A 25,567-nucleotide genomic window follows, 5' to 3' on the forward strand; every position below is an offset into this window, starting at 1 on the left:
TCATTTTTCTTTCTTCTATACCAGAAAAGTCACTTATCTTTGCTAGTTCACTCAAAAGGTCACTCAAGCCGGAAGGTGATATATCCGGCTACTTTAAGCTGAATTTGTTCACGTATTTCCAAAAGAAAATGACCCATGACCAAAGTACTTCTTGTTCTTACTAACTTCCCTTTCTCTCATGGAAGTAAGATGTGAGCCAGAATACTTGCCTTTTGCTTAGGAAATAAGGTACATGCTTATGAAGACTATGCATGAGATTTTGCTTAAAACAGACAAAAAAGGATTAGAAATATCGTACCTTAAGAGGCAATGAGTCAAGTCTTTACATAGTACTTAGTCAATGAGGAAGGAGAGTGGAAAAGTCTTCCATCTTGGCCCTCTATTGAATCTTTTTCCTTTTCCTCTAAGTCTTTGTAACAAAATTCCAAGTCCACAGGTAGAAAATTAAACCAGATAACAAGATTACTATTGCAGAAGAACTCACTTTTCCAATTTTCTTGATATGGCTTCTACTTTCTTGTTTTTGTGTTGTTTAATGATCTTTAACCTACTTCAAGTACAAGGTAACTCCGAATCCAACTGCACCAAGGAATTCGAGTGTGGAAGCCTCGGAGTTATGAAGTTTCCTTTCACAGATTCCAGCAACCCCAAGTGCGGATTATGCAAGTTTGATTGTCAGGCTAAACCATATCCAAAGATTGAACTTGGTGGACACAAATATGATGCTTTAGTCAGGAAGGGTGATTTTTTCCTGATTTCAGATCCTAATCTTCAGAAGCACTTAGAAAACAAAAATTGCAAGTCTTTTTATAAAAAATTCTCATTTCCAAACTCCCCTTTGATTTCTTTCCAAATTGTTCCTAACTTAACCTTGTACAGATGCAATCATAGTCATGACAACAATATCCGAAAGACAACTGATTCCATTTTCCAAGATTTTGATAGATACAATGAGTGTAAAGATTTTAATGTTTACTATCACCATCCCAAAAAAACATTGGGAAATACTAGTGCTAAGATAAGTGGCAAACTTCCAAAGCTCTGTTCACTGGTACAATTGCCAATTCCATTGCCTACACCATCTAAAAATTATTCCAGTGACTTGTTTGAACTGTTAACTTCTAGTATTCTTCTAGACTGGGAGTTGTCTAAAGATTGTCATGACTGTCTTGACAAAGGAGGGAAATGTCTGATCGGCGACGAACACAACTTTCACTGTTCCAAAGGTATAAGCAACTTAAATTTTGGTGAAAAGACACCCTTGCTCTGCTTGTTCTATTGAGGTCAATCTAAAAAGCTTTATTTTTTCTTTTACCGCAGGACAAAAAGGGCAAAGTAAGTTGAGAATGATTATTCTGGCCTCAGGTAATTGTCTGTTATTACCAATATTTGTTGCTAGTAGCAACATTTTTTACTTTATAGTAAGGATAATCTAAATATAAAAAAATAAACACAAGAAGCCAAGGGAATTCAACATCTACTAAATATACATAAAAAATAATTTTGACCTTGTATATACAATGTATCACTTAGCATACTGTTTTGTTGTGATTATTGTTTTGTTTTCCTATTAGACCTGCTTTTTTGTTATTGCTTTATTCTGAGCCGAGGATCTATTGGAAACAGCTTCTCTACCTACCTCCCAAGGTAGGGGTAAGGTCTATACTCACCTCCCTGCATAAAATTGTGGGACACACTGGGTATGTTGTTGTATATACAATGTAATTTATTCGGCGAACCCCCTGGCTCCGCCCCTTAGTAGTACACTTTCAAAGATTCAAACTTTGATTAATGTATCTTGTGTTTTTCTAGTTTTAAGTGGAGTCAGTTTGATCCTAGTATCTTCCATTGTCATCTTTTCTGTCTGGCGTCGCAAGAGAGGGAAGAATGGTTCTACACAATTTCGTCGGCATCTTGAGGTAGAAAGCAGATACTTTGGTTTTCAGGTTCCCGTTTTCACCTATGCTGAACTTAAGGAAGCCACCAACAATTTTGATCCATCTAATGAACTTGGAGATGGAGGTTTTGGAACTGTATATTATGGTAAGTTTATCTTTGAACCTAAAAATTATGTTAAAAAGGCACCAATTTCCAAAAGGTAAAAGTAGCATGTGTCCAAGCTGACCGTGGCGAAACCAAGAATTTCGCTACGGGTGTACAATATTTAATATATATGTATAAAATGCAAATTTTGATCTTTATACTTAGTATAATTTTCTATATACACTGTATATTTTTTGACGAAGAGTGTTCAACTAATCACCTTTCACTATATATGTTGGAAAACTCAGTACCTCATTGTTCTTGCACATTATGAATTAGGAAAACTATATGATGGAAGAGAAGTTGCAGTAAAATGCCTCTATGAGCACAACTGCAAGAGAATGCAACAGTTCATAAACGAAATCGAGATTCTTACTCGTTTGAGGCACCAAAATCTTGTGTCCCTTTATGGCTGCACATCCAGACGAAGCCGTGAACTTCTCCTTGTTTACGAATATATTCCTAATGCAACAGTTGCTGATCATCTCCATGGCGAAAGAGCAGCAGAGGGATTGCTCACGTGGCCCATCCGCATGAACATTGCATTAGAAACAGCCAGTGCATTGGCTTATCTCCATGCTTCTGATGTAATTCATCGCGATGTCAAGACTAATAACATCCTTCTTGACAACAACTATCGTGTCAAAGTTGCAGATTTTGGGCTCTCGAGGCTTTTCCCTAATGACGTTTCTCACATATCAACCGCTCCTCAAGGGACGCCTGGATATGTTGATCCTGAGTATCACGAATGTTATCAGCTGACTGACAAAAGTGATGTTTATAGTTTTGGCGTTGTCCTAATCGAGCTCGTATCGTCAATGCAAGCAGTGGATATAAGTAGGCATAAGCACGAGATTAATTTGGCTAACTTTGCTATAAACAGGATACAAAGATGTGCATTTGATGAACTGATCGATCCATCGCTCGGGTTTAAGTCAGATACGCTTGTTAAGAGAATGACTATCTCTGCCGCGAAGCTAGCTTTTCGGTGCTTGCAACTCGAGAAGGATATTCGGCCAACAATGGATGAAGTATTGGACATTTTAAGAAAGATTCAAAGTGGAGAGTTTCATCAAATTGAGAAGACCTTATATGATACTTTCAGTTATAACTTAATCAAGTCTAAGAGTGTCAATATCCCTCCTTTTCCCCCTGAATCAGATGAAGTGGCATTGCTCAAGAAAGTTAAGTTCCTAAGTTCTTCAGATACTAATAGTGAGATATGGATTAGTGGCTCTACCGCAACAAGCACTAGTGAGTGAATATCTATGTTGCTCGGACCCTGCACCGGTGTTGGATCCTTAAAAATGCATGGCTTTTGGAGGATCCGACACACACCGCACGATATTTTTAAAGTGTCCGAGCACCATAGGCGAATATCTTAGGAATGTATAGAATAATGTACTTTCAGACTTCAAAATCTACCCCAACTCTTGGCTAAAACATTGGATGAGCTCAAGATACAGGGAATGTACTTATCAAAAATTATGTTCTTGATGTTATGCTTCTTTTTGCTTTTCAACTGTCAGTGTTCCTGCAATTAACTACTTTTCTGATTTTCTTTGTTACCAAGCTATGTTGCTTGGACCCTTAAAGAATGTTGTAGCACATGTTGGATCCTTAAAAAATGCATAGCTTTTGAAGGATCCGACACGCACCCGACGATATTTTACACCCCGGGTATGCTCAAGATTGAATATTTGGAGTGTGGAATATAATATAAGGCTCTAATATTCGATAAATCATAAGCAAAGAGGAGCCTCATTCTAATACCATGTTGAATAAAATGAATGTTCGAGCTAACTCAATCCCAAAACTAACTCACGAAACCGGAACTACCTAAAATCATATAAAAAGACAATAGTCCATTCCATCAATCAATATGGGACACATACCATAATTCATTTGTGTATTTACCAGTTCATTTTCATTCTCATTGAAGCATCATTAGTTTTGTTGACAGAAGAAATGATGAGACAAGCTCGCATATAGCAATCAAGTCACTAGGAACTTGAAAGTGATGGAATATTTTGATGTATGTTATGCTTCTAGAAAAGTCCACAGAAATATCTCCGTTCAAATTTATGTGACGTAGTTTGACTTGCCATGTAATATAAGAAAAAAAAGATTGCTTTTAAAACTCATGATTTTAAATATGCCATAAAATTTATGTGGACTCTGGCTATAGGACTAGCATGAACCAAGTGGACGCACAAGTGAAAGATTTTTTTTTTTTTTTTGGGTCTCGAAAGATTACCATTCTAGTACTTCAAAAGAAACAGTTAAAAAGGAGATTTGGACCTTCCGGTCCTACATCACACTGCTTATTCATACGTAGTGGCAGTGAAGCCCTATTCGGTGGGTCGGGAGGACACAAAACCCGGCTACCATTAACAGGTGGTGCCATATTACAAAAAATGGAAGTAGAAAGCACAAGTGAAAGATAAAACTAGACAGTCAGACAGGTTTTGTTCACATGAGTAAAACAGTGAGAATTACTATATCCTGTCCTTTTCTAAGACCAAGTCAATTATAAGATGAGTGGCAAATTTGTCCAATATCTACTCTAGAAGGCCCCCTTTTTTATGTTTGTTTCTTCAAGACTTTTCTAATAAGTTCCAAGTCAAGATGAGAGTGTTGGAAAATTTTGGAAGATCAATCATTTTCTTTGAATACAAGTGGAGAAAAATACTTTTTTTTTTTTAACTTATTTTAACTTGGCCTAAACAAAATAATTATAGTACCTAGTTAGTTATAGTTCTTTCTTACCTTCTCTAGTACTATATGTCTCATAATTTAAATCCAGACATTTTCCCTTCTGAAATGTTTGTACACTATCTTAATTTCGCACCGATCTTTTTGTTTTTAACCTTAATTAATCGAATCGTCGAGGTGTTTATTTGATGAAATCGGAATTCACAAAACAAGCTTAGATTTTGAAATTAATTTGATACTCGCAATTCTTAACTTTACAAGCTTTTTAAATAAACACCTCAACTTAAGTTTTAGCAATTCTGATCATTGACTAAACTTATGTGCCGCTAACGAATCATCATCATATATCATCATATATTATAAAAGTGGGAAGCTTCTAAGTCCAAAGTTGAATTACCAAAATGTCCACAAATGTAAATACACATTAAAATAACGGAAAAGGCTCAAATATGCCATCGAACTATCGGAAATGGCTCATCTATGTCACTCATCAATAGTTTGGCTTATTTATACCATCGCCGTTACCAAAATGGCTCATTCATGCCCTTTTTCATCAATTTGGGTAGGATTTTTTTATTAATTTGAGATTTAAAATTAGGCTGGTTTAATTAAACACCGTGGACCTTTAATTGGAGGCCACATGTCATATCTGGTATTGTAAAATCAGTTTTGATGAAAAATGGCATGAATGAGTCATTTTGGTCACAATGATGACATAGATGAGCCATTTTGGCAACGGCGATGGCATAAATGAGCCAAACTATTGACAAGTAGCATAGATGAGCCATTTCCGATAGTTCAATGGCATATTTGAGCCTTTTCCGTTAAAATATATACCTTTTCTGCCATATTATATTAATGAATCATTAATAAGTAATTAAGTCTGTGTACTGTGCACTTTTCAAGAACTTGCATATTTTATCATGTCATATCTAAATTGTTTTCACCTTTTAAAGTTTAACTTTTTGTGCTTCCTACATGTATCAACGTAAGTAACACATATTAATGAATCATTAATTCATAAGTTGGTGCACTAAATAGAGTACTAAAGAGCAATGAAAATTTCTGGCAAATATTGCATCATTTGCACTCTCCCTTTAGCCGTCTAAATCCATTTGCCTTGAATTCATAATGACTTAATATTTATCAAAAATAGTACTGTCTTTATAAAAAAAAAAAAAATATATGTGTATATGTGTGTGTTATTACTTTTATGTCTATTAATTATTATTGTACGTTTTGGATCAAAATTATTTCTTTTTCATTACACACATTAAATTGTAATAAAGAAACTCAAAAGTCATTACTTTTAACTCTCTTAATTATGTATCTATCTATCTATATCCATCTTTTTCTCTCCCGTTCAATACTCCATATTTCAAAAATCATTATACCACATCAGTTACAAAAAAACAACCTTTAACCTATTTGGCTTTCCCACAAATATGTATATATATATATATATAGAAGGCTCCTCCCCTTTGCTTAAATCCCAATGGCTTCATATAACACTTTGCACCTAAAAATGATTCTTCTTTATCCTCTTTTGACCTTAGCAATTAGCAAAGGTGGCTCTTCCCTTCTTCCTACCAACAATAGTAGCTGATGATAATTTCAAGTGTCAGCCAAAGTATTATCCAAATTAATATTTTCTTGGAGCTTTTTGATTTTACAGTAAAAAGTTTCATGAATTGAATAATTTTATTCATTTAGCTTATGCATGCAGATTGTTCCCATCAATTTGTTGTGGTTTCTACGCTTTGCTGTAAAAAAAAGAAGTTGTTTTAATTATTTAGTTTTTTTCAATGTTCTGAATATCTTTTGAAATGTATGAATTTTTGTATGTCTTAAGATAGTTGGACGTCTCAATTTCTCTATAGTTGTTTTTCAAGTTGAAAATGGTATTTGGAAATTGGAGTTGTGTTTGGACATGGATACAAATTGAAGTTGTTTTTGAATTTTGTGAGTGATTTGGAGTGAAAATTGTAAAACAACTTTTTAGAGTTTTTTGAATTTCGATTTTTTTTGGAATTTCCGGAAAATTGTAACAAACAGGCACTTAATTTTTACAAGTTGGGTCTTCAACCATAGTTATTTCAATCTTATAGCCTGTTTGGCCAAGCTTATTTTTCTCCAAAAAGTACTTATTTTTCCCAAAAAGTACTTATTTTAAAAAAGTGAGGTCTTTCGCCAAGCTTTTGGGAGAAAATAAGTGCTTTCGAAGAGTAGCAGAAGCAATTTTTCAAAAGCTAAAAAAATAGCTTTAACGCAGAAGTACTTTTGGGAAAAATACACTTCGAAGCACTTTTTAAAAGCTTGGCCAAACACTAATTGCTGCTCAAAATTGCTTTTAAAATTAATTGGCCAAACTCAAACTGCTTCTCACAAAAAGTAATTTTTTGAAAAGCTCTTTTGAGAAAAACACTTTTTAAAATAAGCTGATTTTAGAAGCTTGGTTAAATATGCTATTAATCATAGACATAGTGTTCTATAAGCTAGGGATGACAGTGATTGATTCTTTTTCAAAATTTAGAAAATGATGGCTTTGGAACATAGCAAATATTTCTAGCTGATACCGTGTATATTCTGCCCACTTTTGAACACTTTCTTGGTAGTTTCTAGTGAGAAAAGGAGCAATTGGAAAGTTGGATCTTTTATGCAATGTTGTATTTACATGTTCATACTATCTTTACGTGTCTTTTACACCTTGTTTGGAACGTTGTTACCCATTGTATCGTATTGTATCGTTACCACAATTACAATGTTTGTTTTGATTGTTATTTAAAATGCATTGTATTGTATTGTTAACTTCCGTCGTTACGTAACAATGAAAAGCCTCATTTTATGTAATAACCGATTTGGTGTTATCCCATCGTTACCTAATTTCTCTTTCCAATTATGTCCTTAGATCATATTTCATAATTCTATTTTACCCTTTACCCTTATATTATTTAACACCACCCAAATATACTTACCTACATCTTCTTCGTTCTTCTGTCTCCTTCTAGGTTTAGATGTGTGGCTGCTCTCCTTTTCTTTCATCATCTCTCTCCTTCTGCATTTTGGTTAAAAAATCTTTACTAATTTCAATTAATTATTAATTGTCAAATTTGGTTCGTATGCTACGAGAAAATGGAAAGATTCTTGAATTGCAATGTTTGATTGAAGTGCACTGTTGCTTCTACATTGGATATATAAGGAACTTATAATGAAAAAAAAAGTGTACTTATTATTGTTTTTAATATTCATAACATGTTTGTCATTAATTTTGGTAGAATTTGCATGAATTTAACAGCTTATACGAGGCATAATTTGTGACAAATTAGCAGAAAGAAGTTGTCTTAAATTATTTTTATTAGTAATTGTTGATAGATTTAATATTTACAATGTTTAGAACATTTTAGTAAATTTATCAATTACAGTATAGTACGATACAGTCAAACCAAACAATAAATTTTTTATTAAACATGATCCAAACAGAGTGTTAGTATGCAGAGTCAAGAAGTCAAGTCTTTGTACTTGTGTCAATGTGAAAACTTCATTTTTTTTCTTCTTGGCCTTACCTTTCTTTTTCCCAATAATTCCGACCCCTCTTATACGTTTGGTTCCACAGTCTTTCTTTTTGACAAATATGTCCAATAAATTTGTCTCCCTCTCTGATAATAGAAGTCATGGGACTTTGATCTTATAAGATAAGTCTTGTGAGCTAGCTACAGTTATAATTCACAAAGCTTCAGCAAGCTTTCCTCTTCTTGTAGTAGGATTCAAAGTATGGCTTGGGCTTCTTCTTTTGTTTGCTTTTTTCTATCTCTTCTTCTGATCTTAGTTCAGACAAAGGGAAAAAATGATTCAACTTGTCCCAAGTCCTTTTCATGTGGAAATCTTACTAGTCTGAGCTTTCCTATCTCTCTATCCACACAACCTGAATGTGGAATAATGCCCATTTCTGGTTGTGACGCTAAACCAAGAATCCAATTGCTTCCTGGAGGAGATTCATACTATGCATTCGGCAATCCGTATAACTATACAGTTGGTCTAATTGACCTGAAGCTTCAAACAATATTGAGGGAAAACAAGTGCCAGGCTTTTAACAAAAATTTCTCCCTAAATCTAATCTCAAATCTAAGCTCTCCTTCTATTTCTTTCGAACTCATCACATTGAATATTGGCAACTTCTTCAAATGCAACAGTACCAGTAGTACCCAGAAGAAGATCAACCATTTTGCTGGTTATAAAACGTACAATGACTGTAAAGGCTTTAGCATATACTACAAGCTTCCCGGAGATTATGATAAAGACAATCGAGCAGGCACTCTTCCTGCCAACTGTTCACTTATCAGATTGCCAGTTAACTGGAGGTCATATAATGGTGGTTTGTTCGACTTTTTAAGTCCCGATTTTTACTTACAATGGAAACTCTCTGATGACTGTAACAAATGTCACTATGGCGGAGGTCAATGCCAGACTGATAAAACCAACAAAATATTTCGTTGTACACATCCAAATAATCCACATGCTCAAGGTCATCAAAAAATAACTCCACATGCTCAAGGTCATCAAAAAAATACTCCACATGCTCAAGGTCTAGTGCATATTTCTTAGAGTCCTTTCTTGTTTCCATATCACATATCTGTAATATTTCTTAAGTAATATTTTTCCTCTTTCGTTTTTTCAGATGCAAAAATGACTAGAAGAAAGTTCAGACTGACTCTGGGAGCAGGTAGTTAAATATCCATTGACTGCAGTATTCTTTCCTATTACAGAATTTCCATGCATATCATTTGAACTTCTTCTTCATTGCGGTAAAGTCACAAAATATTTACATAACGATAAAGGATGATACATGTACTTTAGCTTACACAAATGTATAGATAGTGGAGTTGAGAGGACACTTTCTTTCTCCTTGCGATGTTTTTCATTTGTCTGAAAACCTCTAATTACTGGTTTCTTTTCCAATTTTTGGTGGATCGGGATTGGTGATGATTTGTTTAGTTGTTTACTTTATCTGGTGTTACAAGAAGAGGAAATTTAGTCCATCCCGCTTCCTCTCAACAAAGAAACTCTCGGATATTTTTAAACATGATGTTGAGGGAGGCAGTATATACTTTGGTGTCCCAGTCTTCTCTTATTCAGAACTTGAAGAAGCCACAAATGATTTCAATTCCTCTAGAGTCCTTGGAAATGGAGGTTTCGGAACTGTTTACTATGGTGAGCGACTTCCTAATCCAACTGAGCTATGCTTCAACTATTTCTTCATGTGCCTTATTCTTGTTCATGAATGACTAGGGAAACTTAAGGATGGAAGAGAGGTTGCTGTAAAGCGCCTCTACGAGCATAACTGCAAATGAATGCAACAGTTTGTAAATGAAATTGAGATACTTACTAGACTAAGACACAACAATCTTGTCACCCTCTATGGCTGCACTTCATGGCGAAGCCGCGAACTACTCCTTGTCTATGAATATATTCCTAATGGAACTCTTGCTGATCACCTCCATGGTGACAAAGCGAAGGACAGATCACTAGCGTGGTCAATCCGCATGAAGATTGCCATAGAAACTGCTGGTGCATTGGCTTACCTTCATTCTTCTGATGTTATACACTGTGATGTGAAGACTAATAAATAACATACTTGCGGAGGGGTGTTCAAAAGATCACAACTACCCTATATTAATGTTAAAGTTCCTGATCACAACTTTAGATTTTGGGATTTCAAGGTTCTTCCCAAATGATGTCTCTCATATTTCAACTGCACCCCATGGGACCCCTAGCTATATTGATCCAAAGTATCACGAATGTTACCGGCTGACTAGTAAAAGTGATGTCTATAGCTTCGGGGTGGTCCTTGTTGAACTCATTTCATCAACGCCAGCTGTGGATACGAATAGGCATAGCCAAGAGATCAATTTAGCTAACTTTGCAATAAACAAGATCGTAAAATGTGCATTTCACGAGTTGATCGATCCATCTTTGGGTTTCGATTCAGATACCAAGATTTGGTAAATGACTACTTCAGTGGCAGAGCTAGCTTTTCTGTGCTTGTAGACAGATAGGGACACGAGGCCTTCTATGGTTGAAGTTTTGGATACTCTAAAGGAGATTCAGACTAGTGAATTTGACAATGAGAAGAGAGTTGAGTCTAATCTCAATGGCAATGAAGCTAAAATAGTAGCAGCTCCTCCTTTCCCTGAATCACAAGATATTTTATTGTTGAAGCAAGTTAAATCACTACCTTCTCCAAATTCTGTGACTGATAAATGGATTACTTGCTCTGATATAACTAGTACAAAGTAGTTAAAAGTATACACCCTTTCTTTGTTAATTTTATGTAAATTTTGAGAGATTGCAAATTTACAATTGTGAGAAGTCTCCTTGAGCTATGTATCTATGACTGGAAGTGATTCAATTTGATATCCATATCAGCACCAATAAGAAAACAATGGGTTAGAAATGTCTAAATTTCTTACTTTTTACAGGTATCTAATCCCTCCGGTCCACTTTACTTGTCGTCCTTATTAAAAATAGATGATCCAAAATGGTTGTCATTTTAGAAAATTAAGATATAATTAAATTAAGATTAAGGATAATTTAGTCAATTAACTGTTTTAGTTAATGTATTTTAAGGGCGTGCGAAAAAAAATGACAAGTAAAATGGACCGAAGGGAGGATATGATAACTCGTGAAATCTGGTATCTTTGCAAGTGCAGTTGTCAATTTGGGTATTAAACTACAGTTATTTCAATCTTAATCATAGATTCATATTGTATTGCATTTTGGGGCTGAGTGTTCTATAAGCTAGGGATGAGAGTTAGCTACTACACTCTCTGTCCTAATTTATGTGGCACTTTTCGCTTCCTGAGATTTAAACTGTATGAAATTTGACCATCATTTTAAGATGTATTTTTTCATCAAATTGATATGAGAAAGGTTGCAATTCATTGCACTAGAAACAACCAGTGCATTGGCTTATCTCCATGTTTCTGATGTAATTCATCGCGATGTCAAGACTAGTAACATCATTCTAGACAACAACTATCGTGTCAAAGTTGCAGATTTTGGGCTCTCGAGGCTTTTCCCTAACGACTTTTCTCACATATCAACCGCTTCTCAAGGGACGCCTGGATATGTTGATCCTGAGTATCACGAATGTTATCAGCTGATTGACAAAAGTGATGTTTATAGTTTTGGTGTTGTCCTAATTGAGCGCGTATCATCAATGCAAGCAGTGGATATAAGTAGGCATAAGCACTAGATCAATTTGGCTAGCTTTGCGATAAACAGGATAAAAAGATGTGCATTTGATGAACTGATCGATCCATCGCTCAGGTTTAAGTCAGATATGCTTGTTAAGAGAATGACAATCTCTGCCGCGAAGCTAGCTTTTCGGTGCTTGCAACTCGAGAAGGATATTCGGCCAACAATGGATGAAGTATTGGATATTTTAAGAAAGATTCAAAGTGGAGAGTTTCATCAAATTGAGAAGACCTTAGATGGTAGTTTTAACTTAATCAAGTCTAAGAGTGTTAATATCCTTTCTTTTTCCCCTGAATCAGATGAAGTTGCATTGCTCGAGAAAGTTAAGTTCCTAAGTTCTTCAGATGCTAATAGTGAGATACGGATTAGTGGCTCTACCACAACAAGCACTAGTGAGATTTGTATCTCTGGACCCCTCGCACCGGTGTTGGATCCTTAAAATTGCATGACCTTTGGAGGATCCGACACACACCGCACGATATTTTTGAAGAGTCCGAGCACCATAGGAATGTATAGAATAATGTACTTTCAGACTTCAAAATCTACCAACTCTTGGCTAAAGCATTGGATGAGCTCAAGATATAGGGAATGTACATATCATAAATTATGTTCTTGATGTTATGCTTCTTTTTACTTTTCACCAGTCAATGTTCCTGAAATTAACTACTTTTCTGATTTTCTTAAGCTATGTTGCTTGACCCTTAAAGATTGTTGTGGCACATGTCGGATTCTTAAAAAATGCATATGAAGGATCCAACACACACCCAACGATATTTTACACCCGGTATGCCCAAGATGAAGTGTGGAATATAATATAAGGCTCTAATATTGGATAAATCATAAGCAAAGAGGAGCCTCATTCTAATACCATGTTGAATAAAATGAATGTTGGAGCTAACTCAATCCCAAAACTAACTCACGAGACGAGAACTACGTAAAATCATATAAAAAGACAACAGTCCATTCCATCAATCAATATGGGACACATAACATAATTCATTTGTGTGTTTACCAGTTCATTCTCATTGAAGCATCATTAGTGTGTGGACAGAAGAACTGATGAGACAAGCTTGCATATAGCATTCAAGTCACTAGGAACTTGAAAGTGATGGAATATTTTGATGTATATTATGCTTCTACAAAAGTCCATAGAAATATCTCCGTTCAAATTTATGTGACGTAGTTTTACTTGCCACGTAATATAAGAAAGAAAAGATTGCTTTTAAAACTCATGATTTTAAATATGCCATAACTTTTTTTTTTGGTCACGAAAGATTACCATTCTATTACTTTAAAAGAAACAGTGAAAAATTTTTTTTTTTTTTTTTTTTTTGGTCATGAAAGATTACCATTTCTATTAGTGGAATTTGATGGTATATTGGTGGATTGGAATTGACACAAAAAATAACAATCTTTTTAAATGTTGCCATGTCACAAAAAGTAGTAGAAAGCACAACGTTTTGAAAGCTTTTTATTTTGGAAAAAAAAAAAAAAAAAAAAAAATTTTTTAGAAGAATATTTTGTTTCAATCTCTTAGACATTTTCGACAGTTTTTGTATGCATGACCCATTGATCCCTTAAAAAAGTGAGAATCTTCCATACTCCCTCTCTGTTTTCTAAACCATTTCTCTCTCTAATAAATTATGAAAAATTTGTCCAAAATCTACTTGATTTATAATATAACGAAGCATTGTATTTGAACAATTTGACAATAATATATCAAGATGATTAGTTTTTTTGAAAATAATCATTTTCTTTGAATAAACTGTAGAAAAATATTTTTTTTTTGTATACTTGTTTTATACATATGTATAGTATATAAAATATTATTACCTAGTTAGTTAAAGTCATTTTCAACCTTATATATTGTAATATACGGATTTGACACAGTACAAACATTTTAAAACCAAATTAGCAAATATTAAGAGAAGAAAATTGTTCATAATGATTTCCATTGTTTTTGAATCTCTCTAATTAATCGAATTTTTTTGTGTTTATTTGATGAAATTAGAATTCACAATACAAGCTTAGATTCATGAAATTAATTGAATCGTAATTTTAACGATTTACAAGCAAGAAAAATAAACACCTCAACTTAATTTTAAGGATACAATAACTTGATAAAAGAAAGATATTCTCCCTATTTTTGCTCAGGCAAAATATACGGATCAAATTTTGGCTACATAGTGCCAATTTTTCAGGCAAATATATAAGATATAAATATAAAGGGGACTAATATCAGAACAAATTTAAGAGCTATCACATTTTGGGTTAAAATATTGGCGAAAACATGTAAACTTGTATTTATGTGTGAAAAAATTTCCCATTTATTATTCAAAAGAAACCAAATTAAGAAAGTAGCATTGGGATTAGAAGTGTTTAAAACACTGCCTATTTATACGTAGTGGCAGTGAAGGCCTATTTGGTGGATTGGGAGGACACAGAACCCGGCTACCATTAACATGTGGTGCCATGTCACAAAAAGTGGAAGTAGAACGAAGATATAGCTGGACTACGGGAAAAAAGCAAAAAAGAAGAAGAAGAAGATAAAACTAGACAGTCGACGGGTTTTGTTCACATGAGTAAGACAGTGAGAATTACTATATCCTGTCCTTTCTTAAGACCAAGTCAATTATAAGATGAGTGGCAAATTTGTCCAATATCTACTCTAGAAGGCCCCCTTTTTCATGTTTGTTACTTCAGGACTTTGCTAATATGTTCCAAGTCAAGATGACAGTGTTGGAAAAATTTGGAAGATCAATCATTTTCTTTGAATACAAGTGTAGAAAAATACTTTTGTTTTTTCTTTCTTATTTTAACTTGGACTTAAACAAAATAATTATAGTACGTAGTTATTTATAGTTCTTTTTTCTGAGTACTCCCTCCCACCGAAAATTATAACATTTCTATATTAAAAATATAATCTTTTCGAAAATATTTATCGTGAAACTATCCATGGCCAAAACTTAAAATTAAGTTGAGTTATCAATTTGGGTCTTAAACCATAGTTATTTAATCTTAATCATAGACTCATAATTTTGTATTGAATTCCAACATTAAGAGTGTTCTATAAGCTGGGGATGATATTTAGAGGAGAGAGATTCTTTTTCCAAATTTGAAAATGATGGATTTTGAACATAGCAAATATTTCTAGCTGATACCGTATATACCGAACCAATTTTTGAAACTTTCTTGGTAGTCTTAAGAAAATGAGCAAATGGAAAGTTGGATTTTTTTGCAATGTTAAATTTACATTTTCATACCATAATTAGGTTGTCTTTTTTAATTTTATAAAAATAAACGAAAAAAATACCGATCGAACCGAATAAGTTTATATATGCAAAATATATTTTACATAAAAATTTAAATATAATAAGATATCAAAATGTTTTCATAGTTTGGGATGATGAAAAAGACTACAAAAAAATAATTAACCCATTAAGTTCCAAGCTCTAGAACCTATTATATTACTCCTTTTGAAATTAAATTAGTTGGTAGCATCTCGAGTAAATCCAAACAATCAATAACCATTTCCTTTTAGCCTTAACTCTTACGTAAAATAAAAAACTCATATCTAGTTTTATTTAAGATATATTTTTCTAGCTTCTTGAGATGTAAAGTTATAATTAATTGATTTCTTCTAAAAACTTCTCTTTCAATTGATAATATAGTCATTCCATTTTGGTTATCCAAAAATGAAGTCAATCTTTTTAATTCTTTTTGAATCATTGTTGATTTTATATAAGATTTCATTAATTTTAATTCTGAAATACTCTTTTTGTGCTGAGGCAATTGTTATATAAATTTTTATTTGGAAAAAATAAGCTTTTTTGTCTGATTAAATAAACCAATTAAAGTATTATCTTTTACTTATGCTTATTTTCACACTTAAAATAAGTTTAAATCATCAATATATCATAATGAATATATTATGTTTTAAAGAACATTCGAGGTTAAATTTTTTGGAGGAAAAATAAATAAATTAAATAATAGAATCTAATTCTCAAACCTGGAGAAAGAGAATTTGAAAGTGTAGTATGCATTTTATGAACAGAAAACTAAAAGGTAAAAATAATATATGTCCATTGATGAGGTAGTTATCAAAATGTTAATGAGATAAAAATGTTTACACGTAGCATGATTCACAAAAAGACACATTTACCAAAAGGACAGATACCCTATTTCAAGTTATGCTCAACGGTTTCACATCTTCATACATTTTCTCCTTAAAACATCCAAGTAATTTTTAACAAAATATGGGGCCTGAAGCACTTGCTTGAGCACTTCAGCCGCCCTTGTTCCTTTTTCATTTTCAGCTTTTGGATGTATCTGCATACCATTTAATGTTTCGTAAAAAATGGGGAAAAGGGTCAAATTTACCCCTCTACTGTGCAAAAAGGGTCAAATTTATCCTCCGTTAAAGTATCATTTAAAAATACCCCGCAGTTACCTAAATGGTTCAACTAGTGACGTATCCAATTAAAAGCCCTATTTCAATTGGGGTCGAAATTTATGAAAACAGAAAAAAATTATAATCAATAATAAATATAAAATAACTTTAAAAATATTTGCTATCCATATATTAAAATTTTGAAGAACCCTAAAATTTAAATTAGAAGTGTTTAAAACACTTTTGTTAGGGTTGTCCAAAGTGGACACTTATATTTTGAGACTCAATTTACCTCTCCCCTTTAATTGCTCTTCCACCACTAACATTTTATTCCTTTCCGCCACCATTACCGCCACTATTTACTTTGAGTCTTCTTGGTGCAGTGATGAATGTTACCGACGTTCTGAGCTGTGTAGATTGTATCCAATTTTTCCTGTTAATAACAGTGTTTTGTAAAGAATGGTTTACAGGGGAATAATTTTTTTTTTCAAAGTTTACAGGGGAATTGACAGGGTGGTTGTGTGTATGTTGTATTGAAGATCATTTCTACAATTACTTTGGTCTCAGCTTTTAGTACTTGAATTGAAACAAAACATTGATCTTAGGGGCCATGTTTTTCCTCAACAAAATCGTGATTTCTATTGACTGTTTAGTATTGTCATGATGAAGGAATCCATGGAAATTACTAGTATGCTCTGTAATTTCTTTCTCCTCTACGCATACTCTACCGAATTAGATAAGATGAATGAAATGTAAATGGCGGAAGAATTAAATGTTAGCTGTGGAAGAATAAGTGGTAATGAGTTGGGATGCTGCAAATCTTTAGAAACTTTCTTGGTAGTTTCTCATCAAAATATGAGCAAATGGAAAGTTGGATTTTTTACAAAGGAAGGACATATTTCAACATTTATAATGCGGGATATTTTTGAACGATGTCTTTAACGTGAGTTGTAACTAAATTTATCCTTTTTGCATAGTAGAGGGGTAAATTTGACCCTTTTCCAGTAAAAAATGAGTATAGCTTCTATTTCTAAAGTTCGAAGTCATCCATTTTTGGAAAGGGTAAGATAATTGTAAAATTCGCTTATGTGACTCGGAGGTTTAAGCTCGACCCGTGAAAACAACCTCTCGCCTTTTCTCAAATTGCCGCATATAATAGATCCTCGTGGTTGGGCTCTTCCTTTAAATCATCCATTTTTAGACAAAAGCTGCTCCTTTAAATGATCCATTTTTGGAGATTTTTGTCCTGAAACTGATGAGTAGTTGCTGTTAGTATGCAGAGTCAAAAAGTCAAAGTCTTTGTATGGTGTCAATGTGAAAACTTCATTTTTTTTCTTTGCCTTACCTTTCTTTTTCCCAATAAGTCGAACCCTCTTATACGTTTGGTTCCACATTGTCTTTCTTTTTGACAAGTTTTACCAACAAGCTAAAGACTATTAATAGATCTAGTTACAGTAACTGTATAATTCAAAAACCTTCAGCTAGTTTTCCTCTTCTTGCAAGTGGGATTCAATATGGATTTTGCTTCTTTAATTTGCTTCCTTCTACCTCTTCTTCTAATCTTAGTTCAGGCAAAGGGCAAAACTGATTCAACTTGTCCAAAGTCCTTTTCATGTGGGAATCTTACTGACTTGAGCTTTCCATTCTCTCTATCCACACAACCTGAATGTGGAATAATGCCCATGTCTAATTGTGATGCTAAAACATTTCCAAGAATCCAACTGCTTCCTGGAGGAGATTGGTACTATGCTTTAGGCATGAAGTATAGTTATACAGTTGTGCTTTGGGACCCCAAGCTTGAAACCACGTTGAATCAACACAATTGCCAGGTTTTTAACCAAAATATCTCCCTTCCGGGCTCTCCTTCTGTTTCGTTCAAAATCATCCTAGAGCATTTTCATCACTTCTTCAAATGCAACAGCCCTAGTAGTAGCACCCCAAACAATACCCAGAAGAACGATCATTTTGCTGGTTATAAAAGGTACAATCGCTGTAAAGGCTTTAGCATATACTACAAGCTTCCCGGATATGATGATAAAGACAATCAAGCAGGCAATCTTCCTTCCCACTGTTCATTTATCAGTTTGCCAATCAGCTCGATGACAGATGATGGTGGTTTGTTCAATATGTTAAGTGCCGGTTTTCTAGTAGAATGGAAACTATCTGAGGAATGTTACAAATGTCACTATAGTGAAGGTCAATGCAAGACTGATAAAACCAATAAATTTCATTGTAAACATCCAAAAATTCCACCTGCTCAAGGTCATCAAAAAAATAATCCACATGCTCAAGGTCTAGTACATATATCTTACGATCCTTTCTTGTTTTCATATCACATATCTATAATATTTCATAATGTTTTTCTCTGTTTTTTTCAGATGCAAAAACGACTAGAAGAAAGTTCGGACCGACTCTGGGAGCAGGTAGTTAAATATCCATTAACTGCAGTGTTCTTTCCTATTACTGAATTTCCATGCATATCATCTGAATTTCTTCTTCATTGTGGTAAAATCACAAAACATTTCCAAATGATAAAGGATGATAAGAGTACTGTAGCTTACACAAATGTATAGATAGTGGAGTTGAGAGGACACTTTCTTTCTCCTTGCGATGTTTTTCTTTTGTCTGAAAACCTCTGATTACTGGTTTCTCTTCCAGTTTTTGGTGGACTAGGATTGGTGATGATTTGTTTAGTTGTCTGCTTTATTTGGTGTTACAAGAAGAGGAAATTTAGTCCATCCCGCTTCCTCTCAACAAAGAAATTCTCAGACATTTTTAAACATGATGTTGAGGGAGGCAGTATATACTTTGGTGTCCCAGTCTTCTCTTATTCAGAACTTGAAGAAGCCACAAATGATTTCAATTTTTCTAGAGTCCTTGGAGATGGAGGTTTTGGAACTGTTTACTATGGTGAGAAACTTCTTAATCCAACTGAGCTATGCATCAACTTTTTCTACTTGTGGCTAATTCTTGTCCATCGATGAACAGGAAAACTTAAGGATGGACGAGAGGTCGCTGTAAAGCGCCTCTACGAGCACAACTGCAAACGAATGCAACAGTTTGTAAATGAAATTGAGATCATTACTATGCTAAGGCACAACAATCTTGTCACCCTCTATGGATGCACTTCATGGAGAAGCCGTGAACTACTCCTTGTCTATGAATACATTCCTAATGGAACTCTTGCTGATCACCTCCATGGTGACAAAGCGAAGGACCGATCACTCGCGTGGCCAATCCGCATGAACATTGCCATAGAAACTGCTGGTGCATTGGCTTACCTTCATGCATCTGACGTAATACATTGCGATGTGAAGAGTAATAACATACTCCTTGATCATGGCTTTAGTGTTAAAGTTGCAGATTTTGGGATTTCAAGGCTCTTCCCAAATGATGTCTCACACATTTCAACCGCACCCCGGGGAACCCCTGGCTATATTGATCCAAAGTATCATGAATGTTACCAGCTGACGAGTAAAAGTGATGTCTATAGCTTCGGGGTGGTCCTTGTTGAACTCATTTCATCAATGCCAGCTGTGGATATGAATAGGCATATCCAAGAGATCAATTTGGCTAACTTTGCAATAAACAAGATCGTAAAATGTGCATTTCACGAGTTGATCGATCCATCTTTGGGGTTTGATTCAGATACCAAGATTTGGGAAATGACTACTTCAGTGGCAGAGCTAGCTTTTCTGTGCTTGCAGACAGATAGGGACATGAGGCCTACTATGGTTGAAGTTTTGGATACTCTAAAGGAGATTCAGACTAGTGAATTTGACAATGAGAAGAGAGCTGAGTCTAATCTCAATGGCAATGAAGCTAAAATAGTAGCAGCTCCTCCTTTCCCTGAATCAGAAGATATTTTATTGTTGAAGCAAGTTAAATCACTACCTTCACCAAATTCTGTGACTGATAAATGGATTACTTGCTCTAGTATAATTACTACAAAGTAGTTCTATACCTCCTTCCTTTTATTATTGATGTAGATTCTGAGAAACTAAGAATGTACTGCTGTGAGCAGTTTCTCGAGCTACATCTCTATGAGTGAAAGTGATTCAATTTTAATTTCATTATACAAGAGCTGTTATATACACTGGCAGGTTGGAAAATGTATAGGTTAATGTCTTACCGGGAAAAAATTTGTATCTTTTACAATATGAGATACTATTTGACAGATGGAGGAGTGTCTCAGCTTGTATTTCCTGGACAGTGTGGAGGAAGATAAACCAAAGATGCTTTGAAGACAATGCAGCTCCGCCCAGAAAATGATGATGAAGTGCCTAGTTTTGTTTTGTTTATGGTGGAAACAAGAATATATGGAAGATCTTAAGTATTTTGAAGATGTTATATGATTCTTATGAATATAAGGAATATGAGATCTTTCTGTAGTCCTCTTTGTAAGTACGTTTTGACTGCTTTAACTCTGATGCAGTTTTTGATATATACAACAGTTGTTACTTTATCAGAGAAAAATAAAAAATGAGGTACTATTTTAGAACTTGTGAAATTGAGGGGCCTTCATTAGAAATCTATGCAAGTACAAGTATCAATTAGTGTATTTAGTCCTAATGTTATGCACTATTGTTTTTTTCTTATCTCCAAATTCTCATCAAAGATATGCACTATTGTGTCAATCTTAGTCATAGACTCATTGGGTCTTGGATTCTGGGACCAGTGTTCCATAAGCTAGGGATGGCAATTAATGATTTATTCTTTTTCAAGTTTTTGAAGAAGATGACTTTGAACATGGCAAATATTTCTAGCTTACACCGTATATACACTGCCGAAATTGAAAAGCTTTCTTGGTAGTTTCTAGTGAGGAAATGAGCAGAGGGAAGGCTGGATTTTTTAACCATAAGGAGATATGAAGCAAACTGCTAATTGCACTGTTCTTTTTACATTTGCAAACTATGTTCTTTTTACATTTTCTGAATATCTTTAGTTGCGTTTTGGGTGTGCTAGAACCTTTTCCTTTTCCCATTCTTTTTTGTTTATGTTTTTAAACTTTGGATGTATAGCTTCTATTTCTACAGGTTAAGTCAACCATTTTTGGAGACTTTGGTCCTGAAACTGCTGAGAAGTTGCTGTGATATTGCAGAGTCAAGAAGTCAAAGTCTTTCCACTGGTGCGAATGTCTACAAAGGCTAATGTGAAAAAGCTTACTTTTTCTTTCTAAGCCTTGCCCTTCTTTCCCTATAAGTCCGTTTACGTTTGGTTCTACTTAGAGCCCGTGTGGATTAGCTAAAAAAAAAAAATGGCTGCTTAAATTACTTTTAAGTGCTATAATTTTTTTTGTAAATAAGCAGTTATGTGTTTGGATAAAAGTGCTTAAAGAGTTTTTAGAAGTAAGGGTAGTATTGAAATTAACAGAAAATATAAGGCATAACAAGGTAAAGTTGTTGGTCAAATCAAAATGGCTTTTAAGCCAAAAAAAAATAAGTTGGGGTTGAGCAACTTCTTGGTTTTGGCTTATTTTAAGTACTTTTTAACTTAATTTAAACTATTTTCTATTTTTGCCAAATACTCAAATAAGTTAAAAATGACTTATAAGCCGGTTTGACCAACTTATAAGCCAATCCAAACCGGCTCTTAGTGTTTTCTTTTGACAAGTTCCACCAATCAGCTAAAGACTATTAATAGAGAAAGTGTTTAGAAGTTATGGCACTTGATCTTATAAGATACTAGTTTCTGGACACGTGCGTTGCACGTGTATCCCATGCTAATAGTACAAACATTATAGAACTATACAATAAAATTAGAATATGTTTGTGATGAGTTACACTACATATGAAAGGAGAAAATACAAGCTACCGACTCATTAGTTGTTGAACGTAAGATGATTATTAGATAGTTGGATGCTTAAATTATGTTTATACCGAATATTCAACTTAACAACGTTCTTGCTTTTTTTAATTTTTTCCAACGACGTCATATAATTTACAAATGAAATATGAGCAATGTCAGCTATGATTACAAATATTTTGTGTAGAAGTTTTTTCTCTGTCTTTAAGAAACTGTATTCTTCTTCATTTTACAATCGCAAAAGATCCAGCGAAAGTAATGTTTGGTCTAAGAAATTTCCAAGCATTTGAGCTTCTCTCTCAAATATTTATTTGGACAATGGTGAACTCGGCATGCTCTTTCTTGGCGAGAGAAATCTTCCTGTGCATTGCTGGTTTAAAAAAAGAATAGATTTTGCTTAAAAAATTAGTGTTAAAACCTTATATCCTGCTATTGAAGTGCTTAATTATGAGGAGCCTTTTGCCCTTTCTCCTTAGCCGGTATTGTATATTTCTCTGCTACATTGATTATATGTTTATTATTGGAAAGAACTCCAAAATATTAATTAGGCATTTTAAAGGTTGAGTATTATTATTAAAAGTTGAAAGCAATTTAGTACATTAAATACGTTGTAGTAAGTAGAACGCATGCGGGCAAGTATTGGTCTGTTTATCTTATTTCATTTTAATGGAACATTATTAATAATTGAAATGTCAATTTACTTTTTACTATAAAAAATAAAACTTTTGATGGATAATATACATAATATTAGAATAATAATATTCCATGCTAGTCAACACTATTATTTAAAAAAAAAAAAAAGTGATATACACATAATATGAGAATAAGTGGATCACAAGACTTTGAAAGAGAAAAATTCAAACCCAAATTAATGAATATAATGAGCCTATATGATCAATATTTATGGTCATTGCAGTGCACAGTCTAACCAAAAATTGCTATCTAATGAAGTTGAATGGATATTCTTTATTTTCAAGGGAGAAAGAAATATTTTTTTTTAGCACAATTGTTTTCTATTACTTCGGTAAGTATTATAATTTGTAGCTGTACGCAATCTACGAATTGGTGTAATATTTTCTTATGCATTTTTTGACATTTCAACGATACATTGTGTTACACCCTGTAGTTTTGTATGTTGAGATTCAAATTACCCTTCAGGAGGTATATGAGATTAGATGCGCCTATCTTATGTTTATGAGGGTTTAAATTCATATAATAAGTTGCGGAAGGATTGGAGGGCAAGTGGATCAAGAAAATTAAGTTTGTTGGATTTTGGAGGAAATAGGAGGGGTAATTTTGGCCCTACTTGAGGAAGGAATATCTTATGGTATAGACGAGTTTTGAAGTGAAATAAATGCCTAAATTGAAGTTCGGGAAGCCTAGTTTCTAACGCAACAAACCGCACGTTGATATGACGTCAGAGTAGAGAATTATGGACGTTACAAGTTAGGCGGGCGAGCAGGCGCGCACAAGCATAAACGAAGTCCAACCGACTCAAACCCACTATATAAGGGGCAAAACCCCATTTTTTCTCCCAAATATTCCAAAAAATTCAGCAAGCATATGAGGGCATATCTACACCATAAAAGTGAGGATTTTGAGTAAATTTTGAGTGACGGAGTATTAATCAAGGGCCGAACAGCGTGTAGTCGCGATTATAGTTTTGTTTTGCGTTGGAGTTGGCCCGGATTCAAGTAGATATTGAAGATCTTCCTATTCTAGTGAAGGTAAGGTGTGAATTTCTCTTTATTAATGTTGATTTAGGAATATTTATGAGAATAAGAGTTATAATTATTGTGTTCGTGTTGTTGATTTATGGATAGAAGTTTGAAGAGAGTTTTGGATGAAAATATACATATTTGTCTTGTAGAATCTTGATGATATTGTTGTTGATGTTGTTGGTATTGTTTGGGAGTTGTTTTGGTATTTGGAGGAAGTGAATAATATAGGGGAGATGCTGCCCAAATTTTCGTAACCCAAATTAGTCTTCAATGAGTAATGCTTACAAGTTGATGGAAATATAATGGAAGTATGATTTAAGATGTATTTCTCGATGTATATGTTCGGGTGAAGGGCAAGCATCGGAGTAAGGGATTCTTTAAGTGGTGGCTTGACGGATAAGGTATGTAAGGTGTTTGTTTCTCTCTTTCTTTGGCACGAATCCAACTAAAGCATGAACATGAGCGTCCCATAACAAATTCACTCCAATCCTATGCTATGTATTTCAAATCTTAATGCCTTAATTACTTGATTGATTCTACCATATTATCATGTTTATCATCATTAAGTTATTTCCTTGAATTCGATACGAACTCCATAATTCATTCGGAGGTTACGACCTTACGTCACTCCGAAAGGCCGCTGTTATTTCATTGGCTTATTATGCATGGTATATATATATATATGTATGCACTATTTTACTACACCGAGCCATGCTATAGTTGGCCGGGTACGACACCAATTGTGCAACCACTGATCAGTTGGTATTACACACCGAGTCCCGAAAGGGCCGGGTACTTACACACCAAGTCTCGAAAGTGCCGGGTACTTATACACCCTGTCCTGAAAAGGCCGGGTACGTTATGATGATGATACTATTTATATATATATGAACATATATCTGCATATGATTTTAAACTCATGCATTGTATATTGTACGTTCTCAGATGGCGTATGTGTTACTTCTATTCTCTTTGTACCTCCGTCTTACTTATGTTATTGATTCCAGCCTTACATACTCAGTACTTTTATCCGTACTGACGTCCCATTGCACGGGACGCTGCATTTCGTGCTGCAGGCGCTGACAGGGTTATTGAGGAGCGACCGCAGTAGGATTTTCCAGCTTCAGCGGTGTTAGCAAGTGCCACTTCTCCGGACTTGCTGTCTTTTGGCATTTTTCTGCCAGTGTAGTATATGTTCATATGTACACTCTTAGAGGCTCATAGACATAGTGGGGTATGTACATATTGTGTATGGTCACGTTAGCCTTGTCTTGATCTGTGATACTTTCCTGTTAGCCTTGCCGGCTTTATGATACTCGTGATGTTGTGGCGACCTTGTCGATTCGCTTATGTACAGATATGTTGGATTATTGGATATTTCTATGTTGGGCCTTTCCTGCGTGCAGGTGTTCTTTGAATTACGGTATATGAAGTTCAAAGTAACTGTTAATTCAGGTGGTCAAGATGACAGTGTTGGAAAATTTTGGAAGACAATCATTTTCTTTAAATACAAGTGGAGAAAAATATATATATTTTTTACTTATTTTAACTTGGCTTAAATAAAATAATTATAGTACCTAGTTAGTTATAGTTCTTTCTAATCTTCTCTAGTACTATATGTCTCATAATTTAAATCCAG

The 25,567-nt window shown here is 34.2% G+C and overlaps 2 protein-coding genes and 1 long non-coding RNA gene across 13 annotated transcripts in view; all 3 read left to right on the top strand.

Annotated features, from left to right (window-relative positions):
• The first annotated feature begins 296 nt into the window (after positions 1-296).
• LOC132067632 (LEAF RUST 10 DISEASE-RESISTANCE LOCUS RECEPTOR-LIKE PROTEIN KINASE-like 1.1) lies at positions 297-3,565 on the top strand. Its single transcript, XM_059460928.1, has 4 exons — positions 297-1,226; positions 1,321-1,365; positions 1,813-2,043; positions 2,323-3,565. The coding sequence occupies exons 1-4, from the start codon at positions 503-505 to the stop codon at positions 3,303-3,305; spliced, it is 1,983 nt and encodes a 660-aa protein (XP_059316911.1). The 5' UTR covers positions 297-502; the 3' UTR covers positions 3,306-3,565.
• Positions 3,566-8,010: 4,445 nt separating this feature from the next.
• Positions 8,011-25,567, top strand: part of LOC132067629 (LEAF RUST 10 DISEASE-RESISTANCE LOCUS RECEPTOR-LIKE PROTEIN KINASE-like 1.1) — a 36,954-nt gene continuing 19,397 nt past the window's right edge. The window contains exons 1-5 of one of the 11 annotated variants that reach the window (XM_059460923.1): positions 8,012-9,280; positions 9,311-9,340; positions 9,434-9,478; positions 19,061-19,312; positions 19,391-20,830. In XM_059460923.1, the coding sequence (XP_059316906.1) occupies positions 8,530-9,280; positions 9,311-9,340; positions 9,434-9,478; positions 19,061-19,312; positions 19,391-20,358 (2,046 nt within the window). In that variant the 5' untranslated portion in view covers positions 8,012-8,529 and the 3' untranslated portion in view covers positions 20,359-20,830. Of the gene's footprint in view, positions 9,341-9,433; positions 9,479-17,665; positions 18,695-18,780; positions 18,826-19,060; positions 19,313-19,390; positions 20,831-25,567 lie in introns of those variants that run through there. The other 10 variants (XM_059460925.1, XM_059460926.1, XM_059460921.1 and 7 more) reach the window with 10 other exon arrangements.
• Positions 23,957-25,323, top strand: LOC132066732 (uncharacterized). Its single transcript, XR_009416927.1, has 2 exons — positions 23,957-24,329; positions 24,936-25,323. It is a non-coding gene; the product is annotated as an uncharacterized LOC132066732 (long non-coding RNA).

The sequence above is a fragment of the Lycium ferocissimum genome, chromosome 8 (genome assembly GCF_029784015.1).
Source record: "Lycium ferocissimum isolate CSIRO_LF1 chromosome 8, AGI_CSIRO_Lferr_CH_V1, whole genome shotgun sequence".
Classification (NCBI taxonomy): domain Eukaryota; kingdom Viridiplantae; phylum Streptophyta; class Magnoliopsida; order Solanales; family Solanaceae; genus Lycium; species Lycium ferocissimum.